Raw genomic sequence first — 25,252 nt, 5'->3', positions numbered from 1 at the left:
TCAGGGTCAAGGAAACAGGCCTCTGTGATTGCTGAGCTTGTTTTATTTTTCAGCACATTTTTTTTTTTCTTAATGTTTGTGTATTTTTGAAAGAGAACGAGACAGACTGTGAGCAGGGGAGGAGCAGAAGTTGAAGGAGACACAGAGTCCAGAGAAGGCTCCAGGCTACAAGCCGTCAGCACAGAGCCTGATGCGGGGCTCCGACTCACGAACTGTGAGATAATGACCCGGGCCGAAGTCAGACTCCTAACCAACTGAGGCACCGAGGCACCCTCAGCACATTTCTGACCAAACAGGGTGGGTATTGGGAGAACTCAGATCAGCACCGTAGGCTGGAAGATACAAGAGCAGTGAGCTCCTTAGTAACCCACCATGTCCTTAAGCCTTGTCTTGTTAACAGGTTTTAAGGCATTTGATTAAAAAAAAAAGGTCTATTATAAACTGTCATTTTATTAATGTTTCTTTAATCATCAGAGAACTGACAAATCATATTGACAAACTAATTGCTATATTGCAAAAAAAAAAAAAAAAAAAAAAAAAAAATTCTTAAAGTGACCCAAATATTTCAATGTGCTTCATCCTCTGACAGCAGAGCTGTGAGAGACGGACTTGGGAAGAGTCACCTTTAAACTCTATAATACCATCTGTGGGAAGGGAGGCAATGTACATACATTCACCCTTGAGCAAACTTAACTCTCAGAATTAAAAGTGAGTCATCTGGTTGGTCAACTCACACTGACGAAGGTGACAGACATTAAACAACCAGATAACAAAATACATGCAAAGCTAGGTCTCTACCAAAGTGCACTTCATTTAAGAGCACACAGACTCAGAAGCCAGACCACCTAGGTTTTAACTCTAGTTTTACAATTCCTTAGCTGTGTGTCCTTGAGAAATGAACTTTTCAATGCCTCCCTTTCTTTATCGTAACAAGGGTATAATGAGAACACCTACCATGTTTGATTGCTGTGAAAATTTTAAAGTTCACGTGTGTATGCGGTAAGTTTTATACAAAAGTTGGCATTTCATAAGATCTCAATAAGTGGTAGCTACTAAAACAGTATTAAGAGATAAGAACCATACATGTTCTTTATATATTTTCTAAATGGAAGAAATTATCATTATTTCCCTTTACTCCTGAGGTGCTAAATTTATATTTTCACATCAGAGGATGGCTTTGTTCTTTCTCAGTAACAGAGTCAGTTTGCAAATGTAACTATTTGAAACCTTTTATACAGCCTAAAATAAATTAAGAAAACATTAAACTAAGTGGCTTATAAATTTTATATTTAGAACAAGAGCCCTAAATGTTAAAAATACTAGTAACTATTTTCAGGCCCAAGAGGACAGAATTGGAAATAATTCTATGTATTTTAAACAAATAATTAAAAGAATGAAAAGTAATTAAGTGTAGAATACAGGGACTAAATGGATATACAGATCTGATTCAAGAGGTCTGAAGCGAGGCTAAGAAGTATTTTCAATGGCTCAGAAGTGATGTGGGTCCAGAGGGAGCCCTGAGAACTAGCATACTAAATATAACCTAGAACTTTTTAGGAACGGAGCCTTGCCTAACAGAATATTGTCATTTCCACTTAAAAATGAAATTTCAGGGGCGCCTGGGTGGCTCAGTCAGTTAAGCACACGACTCCTGGTTTCGGCTCAGGTCATGATCCCAGGGTCATGGGATTCAGCCCCATAGAAGATTCATTGTCATTCTCATTTTCATTCTCATTCTCTCTCTCTCCCCTTCCCCCTTCGTTTGCCCCTCCCCGCTATTTACATACTCCCTCTAAAAAATAACATTTAAAAAAAATAAAAAAGAAATGTCCGTGGACTCTGGGTACAGTGACTATATCTGCAAGATGCTATTTGTTCTCAATTATTCCTTAAGCCTCCACATTGAGACACACCTTGCAGCCGTACCTTTTCTGTTTTTGTCTGTCTCTTTCCTTTTTTGAAGAAGAGCCCAAGTGCTGTCCCTTCTCCAGTTCCTCTCCTGCAGCTTTCAATACTCTTCCTTGCACAGAGGTCGGCAGCCTGGCAATTAGGGGGGCCACCAGCCATACACCCCTGCGTTCAGAGGAACTAAAACCAGAAATAGGTGTTATACACGAGGAGGCATCCTCTTCCTCTGCTCTCACTGTTATAACAGAAACTCCAGGGCAAAACTTCCATGCGTAACAAGCACCAATCACACTAAACCTTCCCTTTTATTTCTGTACTATCTTTCCTCTTACCAAAGCAGACAGGTGGATACACTTTTCCACTCTCACTGTGGAAAGAGATAAAACATCGGGTTCTGGGAGAATACTATAACAAAAGTTATTAATCTGTGCTGGTGTTCTTCTATGATTCTGGCTCTCTGATTAGTCATAGTCCTGTACAACAGGCAACACACTTTTATGTCATGGATAAGATATGAAATGTGCTGATTATGTTTTAACACAATAACAAATTTTTTTTTAACTTTTAAAATTCATTAGTTATACTTTCTACCCAAATGATGAAATACAAATCAGTCTATCACGATTATTATTTGTGCAAAACTGGCAATTAATAAAGATGGCAGAAAGTGTTTCCTATATAATGAATTCTATGGAACAGAGTAGCCTTAAGGAGACAATAAAGAAATTAATCCACTCTGGGTGTCATATGTGGTTTCAAGATTCTGGACATGGTTAAAACTGAGACATCATTCATCCCAGAATATTGCCCTTTAATATATTATAAAATAACGATAATTGACACTTGCAAGTAATTTCTTCACATTGCTGAAGCTTTCTGAAAAATAACTGCATCATGCAAATAAAAATATACCATCACATGGGACAAAGTAATGGTAGCCCAATAAAACTGCAGAAAAACAAATACCTTAGAAATGTCTTTATTCCATTCTGCCTTGTGCTACCAGCATCAGTAGTTGCAATCCCATTTGGGTTGAAGAGGCCCATTCCAGAATTAGAAGAATTATTGTTCAAGTCGGCAGACTGCTGGAATACCTCTATTGTTGCCTTTGCAATATTGTCCAGTAAGTTGTTCATCTCAGCCACTGAACCAGAGCCCTGGAGAGACACAAAAGAAAACTAGCATGCATGTATTTTACTTCCTCCTCAAACATCATGTTCTTGCTGTTCATAAAATTGTATACATACACATGCTTCCAATATCTACTCACAGGGTCCTTCAAGCACTGTTTGATCATTAACTGAAGTTCTAGCCAGGACTGCCTCAGCGTCCACTGCTCAAGATTCTGGGGAAAACAATAAGAATTAACACATTAGGAATACTGAACATATCTGAAAATATAATAATTCTTTGCAGTATTCCCTCTCTCAAGAAACAATAATCAGGGGAGCATGGGTGGCTCAGCCAGTTAAGCGTCCGACTTCAGCTCAGGTCATGATCTCACAGTCCGTGGGTTTGAGCCCCACAATGGGCTCTGTGCTGACAACTTAGAACCTAGAGTCTGCTTCGGATTCTGTGACTCCCTCTCTCTCTGCCCCTTCTCCACTTACACGCACATGTGCTCACTCTCTCTCAAAAATAAATAAATATTAAAAAAAAAGGAAATAATCATACATAATAAAGGGATTTGCCAGGATCAAATGGCTTCCGCGTCCATTACATATTTTCATTGTAGACACAAAGAAATAAGAAACAACATTAAAATAATGTGCAACACTCAGCCAGTCACTAGAAATAAAACAAGCATTTTTCTCTCAAAATCTATTTCTCTAAGCAAACCCATTACAAAATGATTTCAATATTTTTTGAATTATATATTTAAGACTATTCCTCCAGAAAGCTTATGTCTCATGTAAATACAGTAGACTAAAAAGATCAATATTTATAATGATTGTATACCATTTGCATTATCAACATTCACCTAGCAATGGAGTGTGACAACTATAAAGAAAAGAAAACTGAGAGAATAAACATCAGAATTAACTGAGGTCAAGAATTAGCAATGAGAAAGGAAAAAAAAAAAGGTTCAACTACTCTTGTTAAAATCACAGAAAATGTGTTACGCGATAGACACATAATCTTTAGACTCTAATCACTAACTCACCTGAAGAATGCGCTTAATGTGCTGTCTCTGCAGATTGTCGCCCTCCGTACATTCTTTAATACCATGAGGATAACAAATAAGCTGCAATAATTTCTGTGCTTGCATATTTGAAAGCACAGGGTCCAATATAAGCTCTTTGTCTGTGCACAATCTTTCAGGTTCTTTTAGGCAATGTTCTCCTACCCATTCCTAAAAAAAAAAAAAAAAAAAAATCGGCAGTTAGGTTGATAGGCAGAGATTTCCCTTGTGTGAATGTAACATGCACTAAAACATGATACACAGATAAAGCAGACAGAAATCTAATTTTAAAAAATTATATGAAAAAAGTAGAGGGAAATTTTTTTTTTTTTTACTTTCTGGTATTGTGACTTCTTAAAAATACAAAGCAGGGCATTGGTTTAAAAAGTCTGAAGAGGGGTGCCTGGGTGGCTCAGGTGGTAAAGTGTCCAACTTCGGCTCAGGTCATGATCTCACGGTTCATGGATTCGAGCCCTGCATGGGCTCTGTGCTGACAGCTCAGAGCCTGGAGCCTGTTTCAGATTCTGTGTCTCCCTCTCTCTCTGCCCCTCTCCTGTTCACACTCTGTCTCTCAAAAATAAATAAATGTAAAAAAAATTTTTTTTTTTAAATCTGAAGAACAGATATGCAAATAAGGAAAGAAAAGAAAGCTAAAGAGAGTAATGAACATTGGTGCGCATTCTCAACTGGAAAATAGAGCCTTACTCTAGGTATTGTTTTGTAATCATTTTCTATAACTTGGCATATAATGGTAATGATTCTATATTAAAACATGTCTTCATTTTTATATAATGCATACTATATCCCACTGCATAAAATATAGTACAACACTTAGAAAACAGACATTTTTTATACTATGGTAAACGTGTGTGCACATCTGCTTTCTACACAATCATTTTCTCAGGATAATTTCATAAAAGTACAATTGTTGGGTCAAGGAGTATACCAAAATTTAAGACGATAAATGCATATGGCCAATTGCCCTCCATAGAGTTTCAACCAGTTTGAACACTTATCACTTTTTCTTCATCATTGTTTTAAAAGCAAACTCTTATACTAGATGGGTAAGAAATCATCAACAGAGTCCAATTTGAACCCAGGTCTGTTTCAGAGGAAGGCTGTTTCTTAACTATACCGGTAATTCAATACTGAGTGTCTATTAAAGTCACCTATGGAGCTTGCTAAAATTCCATTGCCCAGGCTCCAACAAATAAATATCTGATGGTGGTACCCATTAAACAAACATTAAAACTGTCTGACCCTTGGTGATTCTGGTGGACACTCATAGTGGAACCAATAAACAACTGCTTCTCATTATCTATAAAACTATGTAGCAAACTTTTAACATAGTTGCAATATGCCCTAATAAAAACATGACCCTGTTAACATCTCCACTAAAATGGAAAATAGTATATATGGTACACTATACTTCTTATAAGAAAAGATAAATTAAAAGAAAAAAAAAAAAGGAAGATAAATCAGAAAATAAGAACACTGATCACCCGGGGCAGGAAAAAACCCAGGATAGAAGAGACAACAGACGAAGGACATATCACTAAGTACACCTTTTTATACAGTTGACTTGTAGATGCATGTTCTTCTAAAGATGGAGTTGAGGTGGGGAGAAAAAAATGGGAATCTAAACTGAATGCAAACAGAAACAAATGAAATTCGTTCTATTTCAAATGAGTAACATATCCATATTGAAGGAGAAAGTTCAAAAAACTTTTTAACACAATACTATAAACCTTGAGGGAAAAAAGAACTACCAACAAATCTTCAACTCCTTTTACGTTTTTCCTAGTGGTATAGGTGTAGCAATTCTGAAACCATTCCAGGTGTAGTGTAGAATTAAGCAAATGAGTAAATGGTTGATGTTACTGGAAAAGACAAAATTAATATGGAATGGGGGAATGCAAAGAACTAAGTGGAGTTACTAATTCTAGACATATCAGTATGAACTCAAGAATATACACACACACATTTATGTATACGGATATATTTCCTCCTAACTCTGCCTGCTGAAAGGGTCCAGAGGCAACGAACATACGTTGCCCATAGTAATGAGCACCACAGTGTCCATATCTTGGCTTCTAAATACCATACTTGATTAACTAGAATGAGAGTTCCTTGGAGGAATGATTAATTCCAGGTATGGGACAGGGAAAGTACAATAGGGGTCAGGAACTAAGAAAATATTTGGTGGAGGGCAAGAGGGAGATGGAGACATGTCAAAATAACTTAAAAGCCAGGATGAAAAGGTTCCACTGGAAAAAGCTGGGACAATATGAACATGAAAATAGCTAAGGACAGTGTATTATAATACATATGGATAATAAATAAGAATAATGAGGGTATGCTTTCCTTAGAATAGAATGCAAACTGTTAACTGTAGAGGAGCTGTGGGGAAAAAAAAAACCCACCATTTTGCAACATGTAAAGACTGGTAAAGACTGGTTTGGGGAAGAATCAAAATGAATGATAGATGTGGTGGAGTTTGATGAGGGGCAAAATATTTGTATCGTCTCAGAGTGTCTCCCCAAAGACTGTTTACTGATTGCAAGGGGGGGAAAAAACCACATAGCAGAGAAATCTCGAAACCATACAATGGAGACACCGTGATCAAACTGATTGCTGCCAGCGATGTGCAAATGGACATTGTGTGACTTCAAGTGTGATTACCTGAGAACACAACATTACTTCTGTATCATTTTGGCCAAGAAGGCATAATCTAAAGCTAATGTATGGGAAATTTCAGACAAATCCAACATTATTGGGACAAATGACAAAACTGAATGTGACCTACAGGTGAGAAAAAAATTACTGTTCCAAAAGCTAAATGTTCTATGTTTAAAAATTTTTTTTTAAATATTTATTTATTTTTGAGAGAGAGAGACAGCCATGAGCATGGGAAGGACACAGAGACAGGGAGACACAGAAGTCAAAGTGGGCTCCAGGCTCCGTGCTGTCCGCACAGAGCCCGACATGAGACTCAAACTCACGAACCGTGAGATCATGACCTGAGCCGAAGGCGGATGCTTAACTGACTGAGCCATCCAGGCACCCCTAAATTACCTGACTTTTGATGACTGCATTTGGTTCTATTATAAATAAACACTGAAATATTAAAGACTCAAGATTAATAATATATGCCATCTACTCTCAAAAGCTTCAGCAAAATCTTAGAAAGTATATGCATCCACATTCACAAATAGAATCATAAAGCAAATGTGGAAAAATGTAAAAAATTGGTGAATCTGTATACAAGGTATACACCAGAGTTCTTTACTATTATTGCAACTCTACAACAAATCTGAATTTTTTGCCAAACAAAGTTAGCAGGAAGAAAAGGACCAACGATGTGCAAGCTTCCTATAACAGTGAGCATCTCCACAAAAACAATTATATATTCATAGATCAAGTCAAATTAAAACTGAAAAATACCTGTTGACAGATAGTCCTCAGTACATATCTAGCATATTCTCTTAAATTGGCAGTTTCTATGGAAATGCTTTTCCCACAGGATTTTGAATTTTGTGAAGCAGTCCAGATATCATCAGCATTCCCATCACGCCGTAAACCTCTCATGGTGAAGTCATCATTCTTTAAAGAGCTGACATTGTTATTGCCAATCTTGGCATCTCCTAAATAATAGAATCACAAAAGCAAAATCACGGAAGTTCCAAATATTGCCAAATACTTGAGAAGTTAATGAAGCAAGCCTTCGGGGATTTAATATATGTGACTGGCATCTTTATGGCATAGCCCAATGTTCAGCAAGAAAGAGAATCGATCAGGAGAATAAATGCAAGGACCCAGAGAAGTTTCAATACGCACGAGAAAAAAAAGGGAAATGCAAGACTTACTCCTTATTTTGTTTACAGAATTAAGTATGCAATCACCAAATAAAAAGGCCATTATGAATCATATTTAATAATCATAGAACATTGATTTCACCAATATTTCAAGCATGAATGTATTCAATATTCAAATTCATTTCACTTATAGACAAGGAAAAAATGGGTTACTCACCCTTCTAGGTGTCCCTTTTCCATTTCTTCTCTTACAATGACTTATTTTCTATCCATAGGTCAAGAGAAAAGTTTTGCCTTAGCCCACCTTACTATCAACTTCTTGACAAGAGAGATTTATTTCCCTGGGAATGGAAAAGGGCAATGCATACTAAGGAAGCCCTAAAACATAGGGCATTCATTGAATAACCCAAGTCTCTCACTTTCCTCTCTGTAAACATCCAAATGAGAAAACCTCACCAGATCAACCTCTAATTTACTGAGTCAAATGGAACTAAGGAAAGGTTTCCTTCATAGCAAAGTTCCTGGGGGACAAAACGGAGAATGTGTGAAAGGCTAGAATTAAGAAATCTTCTCTAGCCATGACAGACAAATCACTATTCTATTTTAAAAGTGAGAGAATAATATAATTTGGTAGCAAAGACTGCCAAATGACAACAGAGCCTCTAAACTTTCACCTGTTTACCCACAGGGATCATAAGCTTTGAACAAGAAAATTTCCTGGAAACAACAAATGAATTCAGATGAGTCCCTTACTGCCCACTGTGAGTAAAATGAAGCCCAGGTCAGTGCAAAAAGCTTTTTACAACCCACAGGTCAACCAAGAAAAAGTTTTGACTCTGCTGAAAAATTTGCAAAATCAGAATAGATTAGTAAGTATTTATTTATAAAATGGTAGGAGGAGGGGAGGAATAAGCAATAATTTTCAAGTCATCAATATCTGATTATATGTTATCATACATTCCTTATTAAAATATACAAGAGTTTATTTAATTCAACAGAAGTCCTTGGGAGGAATAAGTAATAATTTTCAAGTCATCAATATCTGATTATATGTAATCATACATTCCTTATTAAAATTCACAAGAGTTTATTTAATTCAACAGAGGTCCCTGGGAGCTGAAAGATGTGTACCAAAATTTAGCATGCTTTCTCCAACGTTTGGTGAAATAAAACAACTATTTCTATACCTTAAGTTAAAACTACTACATAAATTAGAAACCACTTTCTATATAACAGTTTTATCACCCAAACTCAAAATAGATCCTGATGGACAGGACTTGCAAGAACACTGGTTAGAATAGGGTGAGGTAGATAAATTAAAACTTACATAAAAACAAAATCAAAGAAACAAACACCTCTGCCTAGGAAATCCTCATTCAGATTCTCATTTAGTTTAGATGTTAGGATGACAGAGAAGGTATAGGAGGCTGTTCTAGAACCTTCCGTAACTGTACAGATAACAGAACAAATAGAAAAGACTGTTCAGTGACTACTCGGTCCAAGGCTCTGCTGACATCCAAATGACCTGATCCTGGCTTCTCAGACCTGAATCATCCTCTGTCTATTAAGAACGGAGGTCGATTAAAAAGGTCAAGGAGAGCCAAACAAAGAAGAACTGATTATTATGCATGAATATTAAAATACAATTATGTGACTCTTTATAGATGTTGGCAAATTTTAGTGGAACTAGACCACTCCTGCAAACAAAGGAGCAGGTGCCTAGATTGCGCTCATCTTGGTTTCTGCCATTCAATGTCTATCCATTCTGCATTCACACTTCCTATATTAGTTTGTTGAAAAGCTACAATTTCAAAACCTACTATCTAGTTTCTCTGATGGGTGTTAGAGATAACACGGGGCGGGGGGGGGGGGGGGGGGAGGGTGGTGAGCAAGTCCCTGACTTCATGGTCCCTACATTTTTATTAAATAGATTGACCAGCCATTTTTTTTTTTTCAAATATCATCAGAGAAGAGAAATTTTACTTACTGAAATGAGCATTTAATGCTGGATATACAATAGTACAAGCTCCTAAACTCAGAACAGAGGTTATGTCCCTCCATGTGGCTCTACTTTTCCCTTTTATTGCAAAATTCATGGGCATTTCCAAGGGCATCCTTTGAAATTTATGTGTGTGTGTGTGTGTGTGTGTGTGTGTGTGTGTGTGTGTACACATATATATATATACACACACACATAAAATGAATGTATACATATGCACATTTTCTTCAAACTTGAACTGTACATTAAACTATGGCAAAAATTAGAAACCATACGTAAATATTATGTATGAATATATAATATATATAATTCTTTAAGGTGAACTTTTATTAATTTTTTAGTGAAAATCCTGTTAATCCTTCATCATCACCCAATAACATTCAAACAGGAGTATAAAGCATTCAAATATGTTAAGACTCCTCTAAAACAATTCCTATTTACCCCACAGTCTCTGTCCTAATAAAAGAGAGCTCCTTCAGAACATAAGAGGTAACTTTTGTTTAGTCAAGGCCAAAAGAGGGTTGTCAACATTGTAATTAGGCAGTGGGGACTCAAAATTACCTACTTATTTAAATCCTCCACGATTTATAAAACAAAAATGTGTTTAAGTATTGCCCTAGAAATGAACAGAAACTGTAGTGCTACTACTCCAGGAATATATATGTCATTAAGAGTATAAAGGATGCCTTGGACATTATAGATTAAATGTTAAAAAATTCCGGTATCTAATACTGTTTTATCAATAATACCAATATCATTGCAATTATTACCTGATTCATGAAAAACCTAAGGTAGAAGTTTATAAACTTGTTCAGGATCACAGTGAAAGAAAAATGCTAAGATTAAAACCCAGGTTTTCTTGTGTTTTACTCCTGGTACATAATACAAAATTTAAACCTTTGGTTAGATCATCATTTCATCTTGATCCATTACAAAATGTCATTTATGTCAACAAATAAAGATAAAACCACCCGATGGGTCTGAGAATCTATATTACATCAGAATGAAATATCTTCCAGTTAAAATAACATCCAACAACAACAACAAAAAAGTGTTATATTTAAATACCCCCAGAATTGTAGGTAAGGAGTAGACATCTCAGAGTCCAGCTGATCTTGGACTTGGAGAAAGCCAACTACTTTTGCCAGGACAGCAAAACAGAATGATGTTCTAATAATCTGAATTAGAGTTGAACATGAATACAAATTATTTTTCCTTTGTTTCTGGTGATTAACCCAGTTTAGTGCCAGGATAGTCTTACCAAGCATCATAATTGCTTTTAAGACAGCAAACACGGCTCCCACTTCAATGCTATTGTGAGCGGCGGCTAAGAGGTGTCTATCACAAGATGATCTTATTCCAGGGAAAGGTTTGCCTATGAGAACAACAACAACAAACCTTTAATGGTCTCATCACCATCGTTAACAATCTTTTGTAACCATTTACAATCAGCAGAGCCTGTCATTGTTAGACTATAGGTACTTAATTGTCCTTAGCTAGCTATAATGGATGCTTCCTGGATTCACTACAAAACATTGTCACTATTCCTTTCTTAACCTTTGCTTTTTAATTATGAAAACAACGTCGTTGCTCCTTGGAGAGATGTATCAAAAAATATATTAGAACTTTCATCTATTTATACTGATTGTCGCACACACACACCCCTGTATAAAAATGATCTTCAGAAACACACTTCACTAACACCCCTCGAATTCTTACCTTATTCCTCTTACCTTAGTAAAAGAATAAATGACTCACCATTGCCCTAAGCTGCTATGATGTGGTTTACAGGTTTGAGGATCATGTTGACCACCAGCGTGGGTTGGCCTCAGAGCAAAAGTATTTTTATTGTTTATTAACTCGATTTTAGTTTCTCAATACATCCTGATATTGCATAAATCAAGGGTGCTGACAGCCCTCTCGATGGCAGTGGTGCATTCCTTCATCACCCCCCAAAAGCAAGGTCACCAAACTCAGGGAGGAAATAGCAGAATGGACAGCCCACGTGGACATTTTAGAATCTGTACCTCCAAATGAACATGCAGTTGGGGATTTTATAGCTGTCGGCTCACCGGTTGCTTGAGGTAACAAGCAGGCCTGGGGAGCTCGGAAGAGATGAAGCAGGAGTCGGCATGTCATTCTCGCCCCCGGCTCAGCATCTGCATCTCCACAAGCTAGGAAAGATTTTCAAAGCAAGTTTTCCAATTGATTGACTGACATGTCTTCAGGTTTTCTCTGAAGCTAACTTTTCTAGAATAACTTAAATATAAATGCTCCTTACGGTAAGAAGGAAGGCACTGGCTATGCTTTCCAGAGGAGGCAGACTGCTTCCTTAAAAATGACCGTTTCTATAGGGATCCATAGGACTTTGTACAGAACAACACTTATAATCCTACTAACTTTACATCAACTCCACACCACTGCCCAAGGCATGTAGCCTTAAAAAGTATGTTCACGGTGTTGTTGTAATAGCTGGAAACCATCCCAAGACAACAAATAACAAGAGCCCTTCTGGATGCGTCGTACCTGCTGCTAGGAGAGAGGGAAGTGCGACGTGCTGCACGACGTCCTCCAGGGAGAAACACTGTCGTGCTATCAGAATAGCAATGAAAGTAGCTAATGAATCATGGAATGAAAGGTCACTCACCTTCAAGAAAAACATTGACATGTTTTAATACCCAACGCCCTTTCAAGTAATATCTAAGATTAATATCTAAGAAAATGTAGGCAATACCAGTAAGATCACAAATCCCAAAATGAACCAACAGAGGGAAATGATTACACATCAGGATTATCATCCTCTAAGGCCTATTTTTACGTTATAAGACAAAGGATGAGGTTTACCTACATCACAATGCCACAAAAAGATATTGAGTTTCTCCTTGAGTACACATAACTGAACAAAACAAAAACAAAATCACGAAATTCCTAATAAGATGTAGTATAAGGAAAACTTTTTAGAAGAACACGGCATTAACATTTAAGGGTAAGATTGTGAGAGAGCAGGAAAAAAAACACGGAGATTCCCCTAATTGAAAAATAGGCCTCACTGATGTTTTAAGAGTTCTTTTCAGGGATAACTATTAGGGATTCTATAATATAATTAAATTAGTCTTAAAAAGCAACTCTGAAAATTTCCAACCGACTCCTAAATTTGAGAGAGAATGAAAAAAGAGAAGGAAAATAAATTCATTCAGAATGAATCCTCTACCTATAGAGACCTCATAAGACTTTGGCACAAAACAGTAAGAAATAAGCAGCAGCCCTCACGTTAAGTTGTACTATATGCCAATAATCATGTGTAGTGATTTACAAAGATGACCTCACTTAATAGCATATCACCATAAGGCTCATACTTTTAGTAATCCCAATGTTACAGATGAGGGAACAAAGCAAAGGTAAGGTAAAGTATAACAGAAAACAACCAAGAGGTTAAAGAATTATGTTAACAATAAAAATTAGGATATTTTTGTCTGGAAAAGCAGGCCACAGATATGAGTTACATATATCCATGTGTGGTGTGTGTGTGTGTGTATCTTGGGTATCTACAGAATGGAGTAGAATAATCCATCTAGTCTTGAGATACCAGAACTAGGAATTAAGCCTCTAACTGGAAGGTGGGGTTTAAAATGCAAAGATACACCAACATGTAACACAGATCACTCCAAGATGGTGATAGGAAAAACAGAATCATGACAGATTTTTAAGAAATTTACACATCACAGGTACAACAGGATATGTGAAAGAAAGCAGTGACACATACTGAGTATCTTTTCACTAACTTTCAGGCACAATCACTAGGAAAGACATGCCAATGGTTCTGGGCCTGGGCATTCTTAGGCAGCCTAATGAAACCTATGTTCTCAGAATGCACCTTGATCTTTAAAAAACAAAGTGGTTCTCTTCAAAATGCAAACTCCTGTTGGTAAATTATGTCTTGTACCATGAGGAACTCAAGGCACTTGATAAATAATATGAGCCAATAGCTCTGAAGAGACTGTATGTAAGAAATTTCAGCGAACAAACCAGGAAACTCTTGGCATCTCTGCTGTTGATTAAGCTATTGTATTTATTTACTTTTTTCATTTATTTAATCCTTGGCAACCACATTCTTGTTTACTGCCTTTGGGCAGAGAAAGAAAAAAACACATTTCAGATAAGGGTTGGTTCAGTCAATCAAAAATAATTACTAACTAAATATTTAATTGCACAGATGAGTTTTTAAATGAAAAAGAAAACTTACATCTACAGTGCAAAGTACATCATTAAACCCCCACACATGATTTGAAGAACAACAAAGAGCCTTCAGAACTCCCAGCCATTCTGAACTAAGAACAGTGCAGCAAGCTGTCAGCTCAGAGGAGAAATTGGCTATGTCGTTAATCCTAGAAGGAGGAAAAAGAACAGAGTAGAACAGGATAGCAGCACGCAAATGTGATATACTTAATGAACCCATATCTCACTACCATCAAACAAGTCATTCATTTCTAAGATTCAAAGATTTAATAAATACCCACTTGTTAAATAACCTAGCAGAACCTGAAAGCAAAGATACAAGTAACAGGCTTCAGATACTGTTTAATATTTGATGCTGTTGAGCCACAAACAATAATCAGTACAGATGCCAATTAACATATTTTTGACCTGGGAACAAATCTGATTTCAGAATTTCCACTGTTAAGGGCAACGTAAAATTAAAGACTATGTAATTTAGGTAGGTGAAAACACAGTGTTTTTAAATATAAGGATTTTTTAATTTATGTTTTTATTATGTTTTTGTAAATGGATAGACAAGTTATAGTTTATATCTAAAGCATCTCATGCCAGAGCAATCAGCCAGCATACTCTGTCAGGCTAAGGAAATCACAGTACAGAGCAGAGATGAAATCAGGAATAAATGGGGGTTGGGGGGGGGGAGCAAACAACATCCAAATGTCAGCCCAGGCAATTACTAAAGACATTAATTTAAAAGTAGCACCAACGCAAGGACTAGACGGTTAACTGTGAATTCCAGGGTAACCCAGCTCACCTTCCAGCATCCTGATGGCCCATACATACATTCATGAGCGTGTTACAGACGAAGCTGTAGCGATTGGCTGCATTGTCACTAAGGATCTTGCCCAGCATTGAGTAATTGATGCTACGAGCTGAAGGATTCTCAATAAAATCCATCATGAAGTCCGGATCCCATCTCAAGTTAGAATTTGCAGGCATCACATTATTATATATGGTTTGCTTAACTTTTGAACAGGCACTACTGAGGTTACAAGGAAAAGAGTTAAAAAATAAAACAAGAGTAACTAGAAAGCGATTTCACTTAAGGACAGATTCAATGGCAGCAAATGTAAGGTATTCCTGGAGAAGAGTCACATTAGTCATTTGTGATTCCACCTTCTTAATTGACTGGGAAATACCGGTCTAACAGACAGGACTAAAGCCACCCCCTAAGTGGCAGTAATTACAGGGTTCTATACTCTCTTTCTTGGCAGACAACTTATATAAAAACGTGTCAAATGTGACTGAAGCCTGTAAGCTTGCCATCTGGAGTATGACCTGTTCAAAATGATGAACAATGAACTGTCACCAGTGCTTTTAAACATCTCCCTTTTTACTGTCTTAACTCTTGCCACGCTTTGCACTCAACTTTTCATTCATTCTCACACAGCAATAGTTCTTAATTTGTTTTACTTTCTCACTAGAAATGAAACAAAAACAAACTGTGCTTCGTTGGTTCCCTCAACCTCCCAATATCTTGAGTGTCATTTTAATGAAACAGACCTCAGCAAATAGTAAAGGGTTCTCTCTTTTCCAACTTAATTCTACCAATCTATCCATGTCTGACTTTAGAACCCAGAAGAATTCTGCTTTTCTTTCTCAATTTTTATAAGATTCAGCCCCCATTTTTCTTTCAGTCTAGAGACTTCTCTCAAGTTGACCCTCTGCTACCTCCAGCTGAGAGTGCATAATTTTTCTGAATTCTGTGGCTCATGAAGTGTCCTTACTCTTTGTTTCTAGACTTCCTGTATCATGTATTACACTCTGTCCAAATGCACTTCATTGTTTTAATAAAAAGGTAGCTGTCATCTTAGTCACTCTCAAATTCTTACCACCCTCTGTTGCAGGCATCTAGGGAAATAAGGAACCAACTCAAACATTTTCTTCTGAAATTGCCTGCATCCGAAAAACCTGACAGAGTAATAAAATAACACACACGTTGAAGCCAAAATGACTTATGCTCACATCTAGGTTTCATCATTTATTAACTTATGAATGAGGAATAATCATTTATTGTCAGAACAATCATTTCTACTTCCTGAGGTGGTGGGCAGATTAAAGATCTTGATGGCAAGGACCCAGAACAGTACTTGGCCCGCTAAGTACCAGCACAATCAGGGCAAGATATCATCAGTGCTTTTTCTCCCAAATAATCCTCTTACACAACTTTATTATAAATGCTCCTACAGATATAATTATTAAAACTGTTTTTATTAGCATACTAAGAGAAATCTCACCAAGTATCTAGGTTTTGTTTCACCATTCTTCTTAATCCCAAGCTACAAATAATGCCTGACATCAGGGATTCCTGAGGGTTGCACCTGTCCTCCATTTCTTTAATTGAGGAAACGTTAACCAGCGCCACATCTTATGATGTAACATTGTACTGATCTTCAGCTTACTGTTGGTCTCCTAAATCTCCACACACTCACTGCACAGGACTTGAATTCACTGAGTTAACATACTTGCACTACCCTGAGGGAACACTAGGGGTCAAACAGGCTACTGGGGGTCTTGGGAAGTTCACTATTTAAATAAAACAGGGCTGTTGCGAGAACTAAATCATGTATGAGAAAGCCATCTGAAAACTGTAAACTGAAACTTAAAGCTCTCTGTAAGTAAGAATATGAGCACGGTTATTATTATATCATTTCTGTAGAAACATATTTCCTGAGACCCACTCAAATGTTCTACGAGCAATTATTTGGAAACCTAGCTCATTTCATGATGATACTCTCCCATTCTTTCCCTATCAATACCATTAAAAATATCATGGTTTTTTTTTTGCATTTATCTTCCATTCACCAGCTTTTCTGCGGTGCCTACTAGGAGCCAAATAAATGTTCTTCAAGGTATCATAATATGGCAGTGAAGAAAATATGAAGTTCCTCCTTTCATGAAACTTACAGTTGAGAAAGAAGCCAGACCATAAATAAATATGTAAGTTACCCAGTGGTAGCAAATGCTAAGATTCAGAAAATGACAGAGAGGAGGAGTAAGAGGTTGCTATTTAAAATAGGGTGGGGGGCGCCTGGGTGGCGCAGTCGGTTAAGCGTCCGACTTCAGCCAGGTCACGATCTCGCGGTCTGTGAGTTCGAGCCCCGCGTCAGGCTCTGGGCTGATGGCTCGGAGACTGGAGCCTGTTTCCGATTCTGTGTCTCCCTCTCTCTCTGCCCCTCCCCCGTTCATGCTCTGTCTCTCTCTGTCCCCAAAATAAATAAACGTTGAAAGAAAAAAATTAAAAAAAAAAAATAAAATAGGGTGGTCAGGAAGGTAGAGCCATGAATGTACTGTGGGCATGGACATCCAAGTAACAGGGGAGAGATTACTAGAGAGGTAACAGTAAGTGCAAAAGCCCCAAGAGAGAGCGTGCTCAGAGTGTGTGAAGACCGGTAAAGAGGTCCATGTGGTTAGAATGGCATAAACAGAAGGAAAGAAGAAGAGATTATATATAGCAGATCCTGAAGGCAGTTGGGACTTTGAATTTATTCGTGTAGATAAGCCGCCACTAGATATCTGCAAGTTATTCTTGTTTGAAAAGGATGACTTTTGTAGGTATGCTGAGGATATGCTAAAGAGAGTCAGGGATGCAAGCAGAGAAACCAGGTATGACTCTGCACTAGTCCAACCAAGAGCTGGCAGTAGTGACAAAGCAATGGCCAGTAGTCACATTCCACACAAACCAGGAAGACAGAGCTCCCAGAATTCAGAAAAAAGTAACTGTAATTGATGGTTCTTTCCTTCCTTCTAGATGACAAATTTATTTTGCAGCCATTACCATCTCCTTCCCCCCACCCACAATTAATCATCAAAATTTCCTCAAAATATCATTAAGTATGTATTTTCTAGCGCCTGTCTACTGGTGGGGGCACAGCAGGTGCTAAGATGCACAGAATCATAGGCACTCAGGGATACCATCTGCAGTAAGACAGTCAAAGAGGCAGAGAAGCCAAGGCGGTGAGAAAGTAAACATGCAAACACAAACAACGTTCCAGGTGAGGTACTAGCAAGTGCAAACTATAGAATGTTTACTCTGAACTTTATCTCAGAATTGCAATCAGAGCTAAACATGCATAGTAATTGGCAAAAGGAGGTTAAAGCTACAATGAAAGATAATTCAATATGAATTCTGGCAGATATGATTAACATTCATTATTAACAAGGATGACAATATCACAGTCGGGTCACTAACAAATACAGGCATGATACCATTCCTATTGATTTTCTTCTACCCACCTGAAGAGGTCTCCAAATTTACTTCTGAGGTGGCTACATGACACATAGAGATCGTAGAGGTAGGCTAAGATGCATCTCTCGGGGGAAGAACATTCTGAGGGGTTCACAACATGCTTTACCACACCACACAACCTGAGGAGAAAAATATGTGAAGACAGGAGACACGTATTTTGCTAATATATATGCTATTATTTGAATCTTTTAGAATAAGAATATGTGCAGCTATTATTTGGGTAAGGAAAAAGGTATTAGATTGTTGATACAATAGTAAATAATTGAATAAGGTATCATTTTTTCTATGAGGGTAATGAAATACAAAATGATTTTTAAAAAGACTTTGGAAATACCATTAACAACAAGAAAGGAAAGAAATTCCTCCATACAGAAGGAATGTATGGAAGAATCCATCAATTAACTTGCTATGACCAGAACACAAGAAGAAAGTTGTAGTAGACAATCTCTCTTCAGTAAAAAAAAGAAGCTATTTGCAAAGATTCTTAAGTCCACTCCTATGAAAAAGAGCAAATCTCTACATCAGTAAATCTGCGAAATTCACTTTCAGGACCATGAACTGGTTCTGGCAAAAACTTGATGAATTCAGGATTTTAAGTCACATTCTCCTTCCTTATCCAAACTAGAAACAAATTTTAGTTTACCTAATGTAAGAATTTAAAACCCTTTCTTTTTAGTGACATTCCCTAGACGTCTTTCAACTCAGAAATACCATTACTACTCTATTTCAGTGCCCCTTTCCCCATATCAAAACGATGGCCCCTTTGGCCACAGTTCATTCAACATAATACTTCATATAACACAGAAGTAAACATTAGTGGTCCATTGACCTATTTATGAGTCTGATTCCACGATTACCACCTTGTATTCTGTTATAGGATTCAGTAATACCACAATTGCGTCATCGATGACTCAGATTTTGAAGCTAAGTAGGGCTTTTGAAATCATCTGATTCACCTTCCTCCTTTTATAAAGAGGGCACTGAGGCTCAGACAGGTGAAGTAACTTGCCCACAGGCAAAAAGCTAGTTCACAGCACAAACAAGAGGGGTGTTTAGGTCTCTAGACTCACATCCAGAGTTCTCTCTGCGATTCAGGGGATGGGGGGGGGGGGGAAGCCAAAGAGAGCCTAGGCTGTTGAGGCCAAGAAGGATGCTACAATCAGAAATACCAGAGGTAGAACCCAGGAAACTGCAAAGAAATGACAATGCTGCACCCCAAGCCCTATGAATTGATATCAGCAGACACAGCAACCAGAGAGCTGATAAAAGTAGTCAATTACAGCAAAAGTATCCTGCAATTAAGAAGTAGAGGATTCGCTATGTTGATAACTAGATTCACATAACATAAATTCCAGACATATTCTAAAAAGCCAAGTATCATTTTGTGATTAAAGTAAACAAACGGGCGCCTAGGTGGCTCAGTTGGTTAAGTGGCCTACTTTGGTTCAGGGCATGATCTCGCAGTTCATCAGGTCGAGCCTCATGTCAAGCTCTGTGCTCACAGCTCACAGCCTGGAGCCTGCTTCAAACACTCTGTCTCCTTTTCTCTCTACCCCTCCCTCACTGGCACTGTGTCTCTCCCTCTCTTTTCAAAAATAAACAAACATTTGAAAGAATTTTTTTAATTTAAAGGTAACAAATATTTATTAAGAGCTTGGTAGGCATCCAGAGTATAGCAGTGTTGCCTTGATCTTTTTCACTTGTCAGAGATAAGAAAACATTTTGCACTGAAATCCAGCATATTCATATCAGTACAAAATAAGATCTTTGCGAAAACACTGATCCTTAGTATCCATGATAAACTAAAAATATAAGATCAAATATGAGTCTATGAACATTTAATAAATAATAAATTTAAACTGTTAAAATAAATGACACAAATAAATTTTAAAATAACAAAATTTGTCAAAACCTATAATATTGATTTCATTACTGACTCATGGGTTTCCATACACAGTTTAAAAAGTACAGTATTAATCCAATAGCATGAAATTGCTCTAACTCAGAATGACTTTCAGCAATCTGGGAGATTTATTAGCCATGTGATATTGAGTACATCACTTCAACATACACTTCATTTAACAGGACCGAGTCTCAATTTCTTGATGTGTAACTGGTACCAATTATTCACTTTTACATGGTAGTTGAGGGCTATTAGTAGTCATATATTTCCTAAATTCAAAAATGTTTATTTTCAAACTTTTAAAAATATCTGGGATGTTTCAGATTTCAGTCAATAATCTATGTGTAAAATTAATGTGGTAGCATTCCCTTTTCCCCAAAAAACTGCTATTAAATGGATGTCACCCTAGAATAAATTATAAATTGATTACATGTGCTAATTTACACACACACACACACACACACACACACGCACCAAAAAAAACACTGTGAATCCGAAGAACCTCATGTTTAAGTCTAGAAAGAAAAAAGGTAGAAAAAGAAGTTGTCCTTTTTTTATATAAAGCCCTGTAGAAAGGAGCCTGCAGTGGACAAAAAGGAGCTCCATAGAAGACAGTTCTTTTTTTTTTTTTTTTTTTAATTTTTTTTTTCAACGTTTATTTATTTTTGGGACAGAGAGAGACAGAGCATGAATGGGGAAGGGGCAGAGAGAGAGGGAGACACAGAATCGGAAACAGGCGCCAGGCTCTGAGCCATCAGCCCAAAGCCTGACGCGGGGCTCGAACTCACGGACCGTGAGATCGTGACCTGGCTGAAGTCAGACGCTTAACCGACTGCGCCACCCAGGCGCCCCGAGGACAGTTCTTTATGTTTCTCTCATTCCTGTAACCTCAGATTGGAATGGGGGATGTGAGGACACAGTCCAACATCATGAACAGCAGTGAAGAAAACTTTAGCCTACACTTCACACAAACGAAAAACAAACTACAAAACAAGGAAGCCATTTGTTCTAGATTAACTTTTGTCAAGATGTTTTTAGTTTACAAAAGAAATAAAACTGAAGAAGCAAATCTCTAAGGTAAGAACGCATACAAAGCTTATTTGGTCTCGAATATAAACTGAAATGACATCAGCAAAGCAGCTGGCACGTATTCATCATTTGTAATAGGCCATGGTTCAGGGTAGCAAATGATGCAGTGCTCTGAATAACTGGTTTATACTTGTACAAAGTACGGGCAGGAAAGGAAGGCAGGAAAGACTCATACACTACTAAGAGAACATTATCTTTCATGTTTACATCTCCTTCTCAGATAAACATTTTCTGGCAAAAGTAGTCTTTAACTCTATCTTTTAAACTGAAACCAGCACCTGTACTATTTTTCCTCTTAAAATCACTGTAATATCTCATCACCAATTATACATGGAAAACATTAATTTGAAAAAAAATAATGATATTTAGTATACCAACCCTTCAAACACCTGGGCTGTCTGATCAGGATTCAGGATCAGACAACTATGGTACCGCCTGAGAACAGCCACAATGCACACACACAGTCCCGTCGTGTAACTTCCTGCCAGGCTGGAGGATTTCAGGAGCAGTTCGGCTTCCACAACACTCAGTTCATTTAGCAGCTACAATGGAAGAAAAGAGTGAATAAAAATGTAGCTGCCAAAATGATAGGAAAAACATTTATCTTCACAAGCCATGAATATATTGAGTTATTCTTTTTTTTTTTTTTTTTAATTTTTTTTTTTTTTTAACGTTTATTTTATTTTTGGGACAGAGAGAGACAGAGCATGAACGGGGGAGGGGCAGAGAGAGAGGGAGACACAGAATCGGAAACAGGCTCCAGGCTCTGAGCCATCAGCCCAGAGCCTGACGCGGGGCTCGAACTCACGGACCGCGAGATCGTGACCTGGCTGAAGTCGGACGCTTAACCGACTGCGCCACCCAGGCGCCCCTATATTGAGTTATTCTAACACCATCTTATCTCACCCATTATCGTGTCCCCGGACCATATGCCATATAACTACAGTGTGAGAAAACAAGCCCCCTAGAATTAAACTTTTTTATGTTTAATCCCTTGCCAAATTCTACAGTTTTTCTTTTGTCTAGACATCATGGTATATACAGTCAGGAAGTATCCAACATTGAAATATCTACCAAAACTTGAGGGAAGCCCCAAGTTCTAGACCAGATGATTTCCCTACTTCTCACTTTTTCTTCTCTTTTCCCTTCTTTTTAAGAAAACAGATGTTATTTATCATTATTTTCTTGTTATAAACAAACTAACACCTCCAATAAGCAATAGAAAACAAGTTTAAATTCTACTCACTAATAACATAATAAATGAACTCAAGTATGTGTATAAGAAATCTAATGGGACACGAGCACCTGGGTGGTTCAGTCGGTTAAGCATCTGACTCTTGATTTCAGCCAAGGTCATGATCTCAGGTTCACTAGATTGAGTGCAAAGTCCAGCTCTGAGCTGTCAGCAAGGAGCCTTCTTGGGATTCCCTCCCTCCCTCCCTCCCTCCCTCTCTCTCTCTCTCTCAAAAGAAATAAACAAACAAAAACACAAAACAAATGTTAATCCCTTAAAAAAAATGGAATGTGACAAATCAAATTATACGGTTTTATTTTTGTTCTTAACCTAAAATATACCCTACAATAAATGGTAAATTTTACCTTTTCTTAAGCAAAAGACAAAAATCAATCCTCAAAACCCCTCACATTTTTAAATGACTATTATATATTTTAGACCCAATTATAATTATTTAATTGAAAATTATGGACATAGCTGCCATTAAAACGCTAGTTGAATACTGTTGATTGAGAAGGTCTCAATTATTCAAAAATACAGTGGTCCGCTCAATTTAAGTTGTACGATGTCTAGCAGGTTTGCTTTCCTAAAAATCAGAGAAGCAGGGTCTCTCTGACACCTGTATTGCGAAGTCAATTAGTCCATTGATGTTCAGCGCTGGCTCCATAAGATCAAAGATGAGTTGAATATGGTGAGCCAAAGGGAGATGATAGGATGTTCCTGAAGCGAAGCTTGTGATTTGTTCCAGCACATTATTGGAGATCTGGACAACAAAAATGTGAAAATAATTAGAAAAGCAGTACTTAAAATTATTTTAATTTTTTATGAAATTTGAATTTATATATTGCTCTTAAAATTTAAAACATATTTCCACAGAAACCAAATCAATATAAAAATCAAACAACAATCAATCAAACCAATATAAAAATCAAACAACTTCCTTCCAACTGTATTTTGAAGATACAAGGCAAGTTGTCATTAAGATTTTGACCTAACTATCCTAATGGTAAAACTGCTACAAATGCTAATTAATTTCCAGATAACATTTATTTGAAATCAATGGATTTGTAAAACAACACAGATCTGGTTTCTTCTAAGTAGTATTTTATTTCACTAATTAACAGATTTCTCCCTTATCAATAGTAATGTAGGGCCAAAATGTATTAAGTATTGCATTAGGGATTATTTGACATAGTGTTGGTTATTATTATTATAAAGTAAAAATATTTGTGAAAAAAATAAATTTCTCTGAAAAGGGCAACCTGACACTTAAAACTGAACTACTTAAGAGTTTGAGATGATTGTGAATATGTTTAAAAAGCACATTTATAGGGGCGCATGGGTGGCTAAGCCCATTAAGCATCTGACTTTGGCTCAGGTCATGATCTCTTGGCTGGCAACACAGAGCCTTCTTTGGATCCTCTGTGGCCCACCCCTCTTTCTGGCACTCCCCCCAGCTTGTACTATCTCTCTCAAAACTAAGTATTTTTTAAAAAACGTATTCATAAAACCAAACAAAGCCAAAAGTATATACTGCATGAAAGAAATTGTTACGCAGTGCAAATGAATAACCCCAAATGCACAATACACAGTTTTAAATGGCTACCTGAGATGTCACTTGATGCTGATCAAAATATGAAAGGAGCTGAAGTTTTGTGAACACAGTCTCCAGAGTTGGAAATGCTTCCTGTTTGTTCTTCCTGGTTTTTTGTCCTTCATCTCCAACTAAACATACAATAGATACATTACTTTTCATTTCATAGAAGCTCTTGACTTTTTCAGTGGATACTTTCTATTGAAGTATAACATATATGAAGAGGCACACAAACTATGAATATCTACAAAGTAAAAACACTCGCATAATTGAGACTCAAAGCACAAAATCACACACCAGATCCCCGGAAACCCCTCAGTCTCCTTCTAGTCCTCTCTGCCCCAGGAAACCAAGATCCTAAAGTCTAAAGGCTTGGATTAGTAATGTCCAGTTTGGAACCATGAGAGATACTTTTTACATCCAGCATCTTTCATGCAACAATATGCTTCTGAGCTTGATCCATGTTGTTGAGGCAACTTTAATTTGTTCTAAAAGGAATTTGTTCTAAAAGGAGTAATTCTCATTCATGTATAGTATACCAATGTGTGATATACCACCATTTATTTCTTAATTCTAGTGAGTAGTTTCCATATTTTGGCTATTACTGGGAAATACCTCTATAAACATTTCTAACTCTTAAAATATGAAGACAGCAACAATGAAAGGGGGTAAAAATTACCGATGGTCACAGTGACAGAACAGGATACGTCACTGGCATCTTCTTAGGGCATTCACCAGGATATTAATCCCCCAAAATTTAATATGTAAAAAAGGAAATTTATACCATTCTAACATTGTTAGGGGTAGCAAAGAATTAAATCTCTCCACATAATGTTAAAGTGCTACATTTATCAATTTAGCATGAAGAAGTTTTAAAAAAAATTCCAAAATAAAAAAAAATTATAAACACTTCTTATCCCAGGGGACTCTAGTTCTTATTAACAGTACTAAGGATAAGACCCAAAAGAATTAAGTCCTGTGTTAAATATCTTTAAATACATGAA

The 25,252-nt window shown here is 37.1% G+C and overlaps 2 protein-coding genes across 6 annotated transcripts in view; one reads left to right on the top strand and one right to left on the bottom strand.

Annotated features, from left to right (window-relative positions):
- Positions 1–25,252, bottom strand: part of MED12L (mediator complex subunit 12L) — a 340,943-nt gene that overhangs the window by 54,467 nt on the left and 261,224 nt on the right. Inside the window, exons 20-33 of the mRNA XM_086674526.1 lie at positions 24,261–24,379; positions 23,274–23,417; positions 21,799–21,962; positions 18,416–18,547; positions 14,934–15,161; positions 14,148–14,289; positions 12,431–12,551; positions 11,977–12,078; positions 11,166–11,279; positions 7,535–7,734; positions 4,073–4,261; positions 3,179–3,253; positions 2,875–3,065; positions 1,927–2,088 (exon numbers count right to left, since the gene is read on the bottom strand). Coding sequence (XP_086530652.1) covers positions 1,927–2,088; positions 2,875–3,065; positions 3,179–3,253; positions 4,073–4,261; positions 7,535–7,734; positions 11,166–11,279; positions 11,977–12,078; positions 12,431–12,551; positions 14,148–14,289; positions 14,934–15,161; positions 18,416–18,547; positions 21,799–21,962; positions 23,274–23,417; positions 24,261–24,379 — 2,083 coding nt within the window. The remainder of the gene's footprint in view (positions 1–1,926; positions 2,089–2,874; positions 3,066–3,178; positions 3,254–4,072; positions 4,262–7,534; positions 7,735–11,165; positions 11,280–11,976; positions 12,079–12,430; positions 12,552–14,147; positions 14,290–14,933; positions 15,162–18,415; positions 18,548–21,798; positions 21,963–23,273; positions 23,418–24,260; positions 24,380–25,252) is intronic.
- The window catches only part of P2RY12 (purinergic receptor P2Y12), a 46,755-nt gene that overhangs the window by 4,785 nt on the left and 16,718 nt on the right, over positions 1–25,252 (top strand). The window contains exons 1-2 of one of the 5 annotated variants that reach the window (XM_086674534.1): positions 85–297; positions 8,594–8,666. The exons of 1 other annotated variant lie outside the window; for it this stretch is intronic. The gene's annotated coding sequence lies outside the window, so the exon portion shown is untranslated. Of the gene's footprint in view, positions 1–84; positions 298–8,593; positions 8,687–25,252 lie in introns of those variants that run through there. 3 more of the 5 variants (XM_086674532.1, XM_086674533.1, XM_086674531.1) reach the window with 3 other exon arrangements.

This window comes from Puma concolor, chromosome C2 (genome assembly GCF_028749965.1).
Source record: "Puma concolor isolate L17-30 chromosome C2, mPumCon1.1.hap2, whole genome shotgun sequence".
In the NCBI taxonomy this organism is placed as follows: Eukaryota; Metazoa; Chordata; class Mammalia; order Carnivora; family Felidae; genus Puma; species Puma concolor.
Note: the sequence above shows the minus strand (reverse complement) of the source record. Positions and strands in the feature narration are given on the sequence as shown.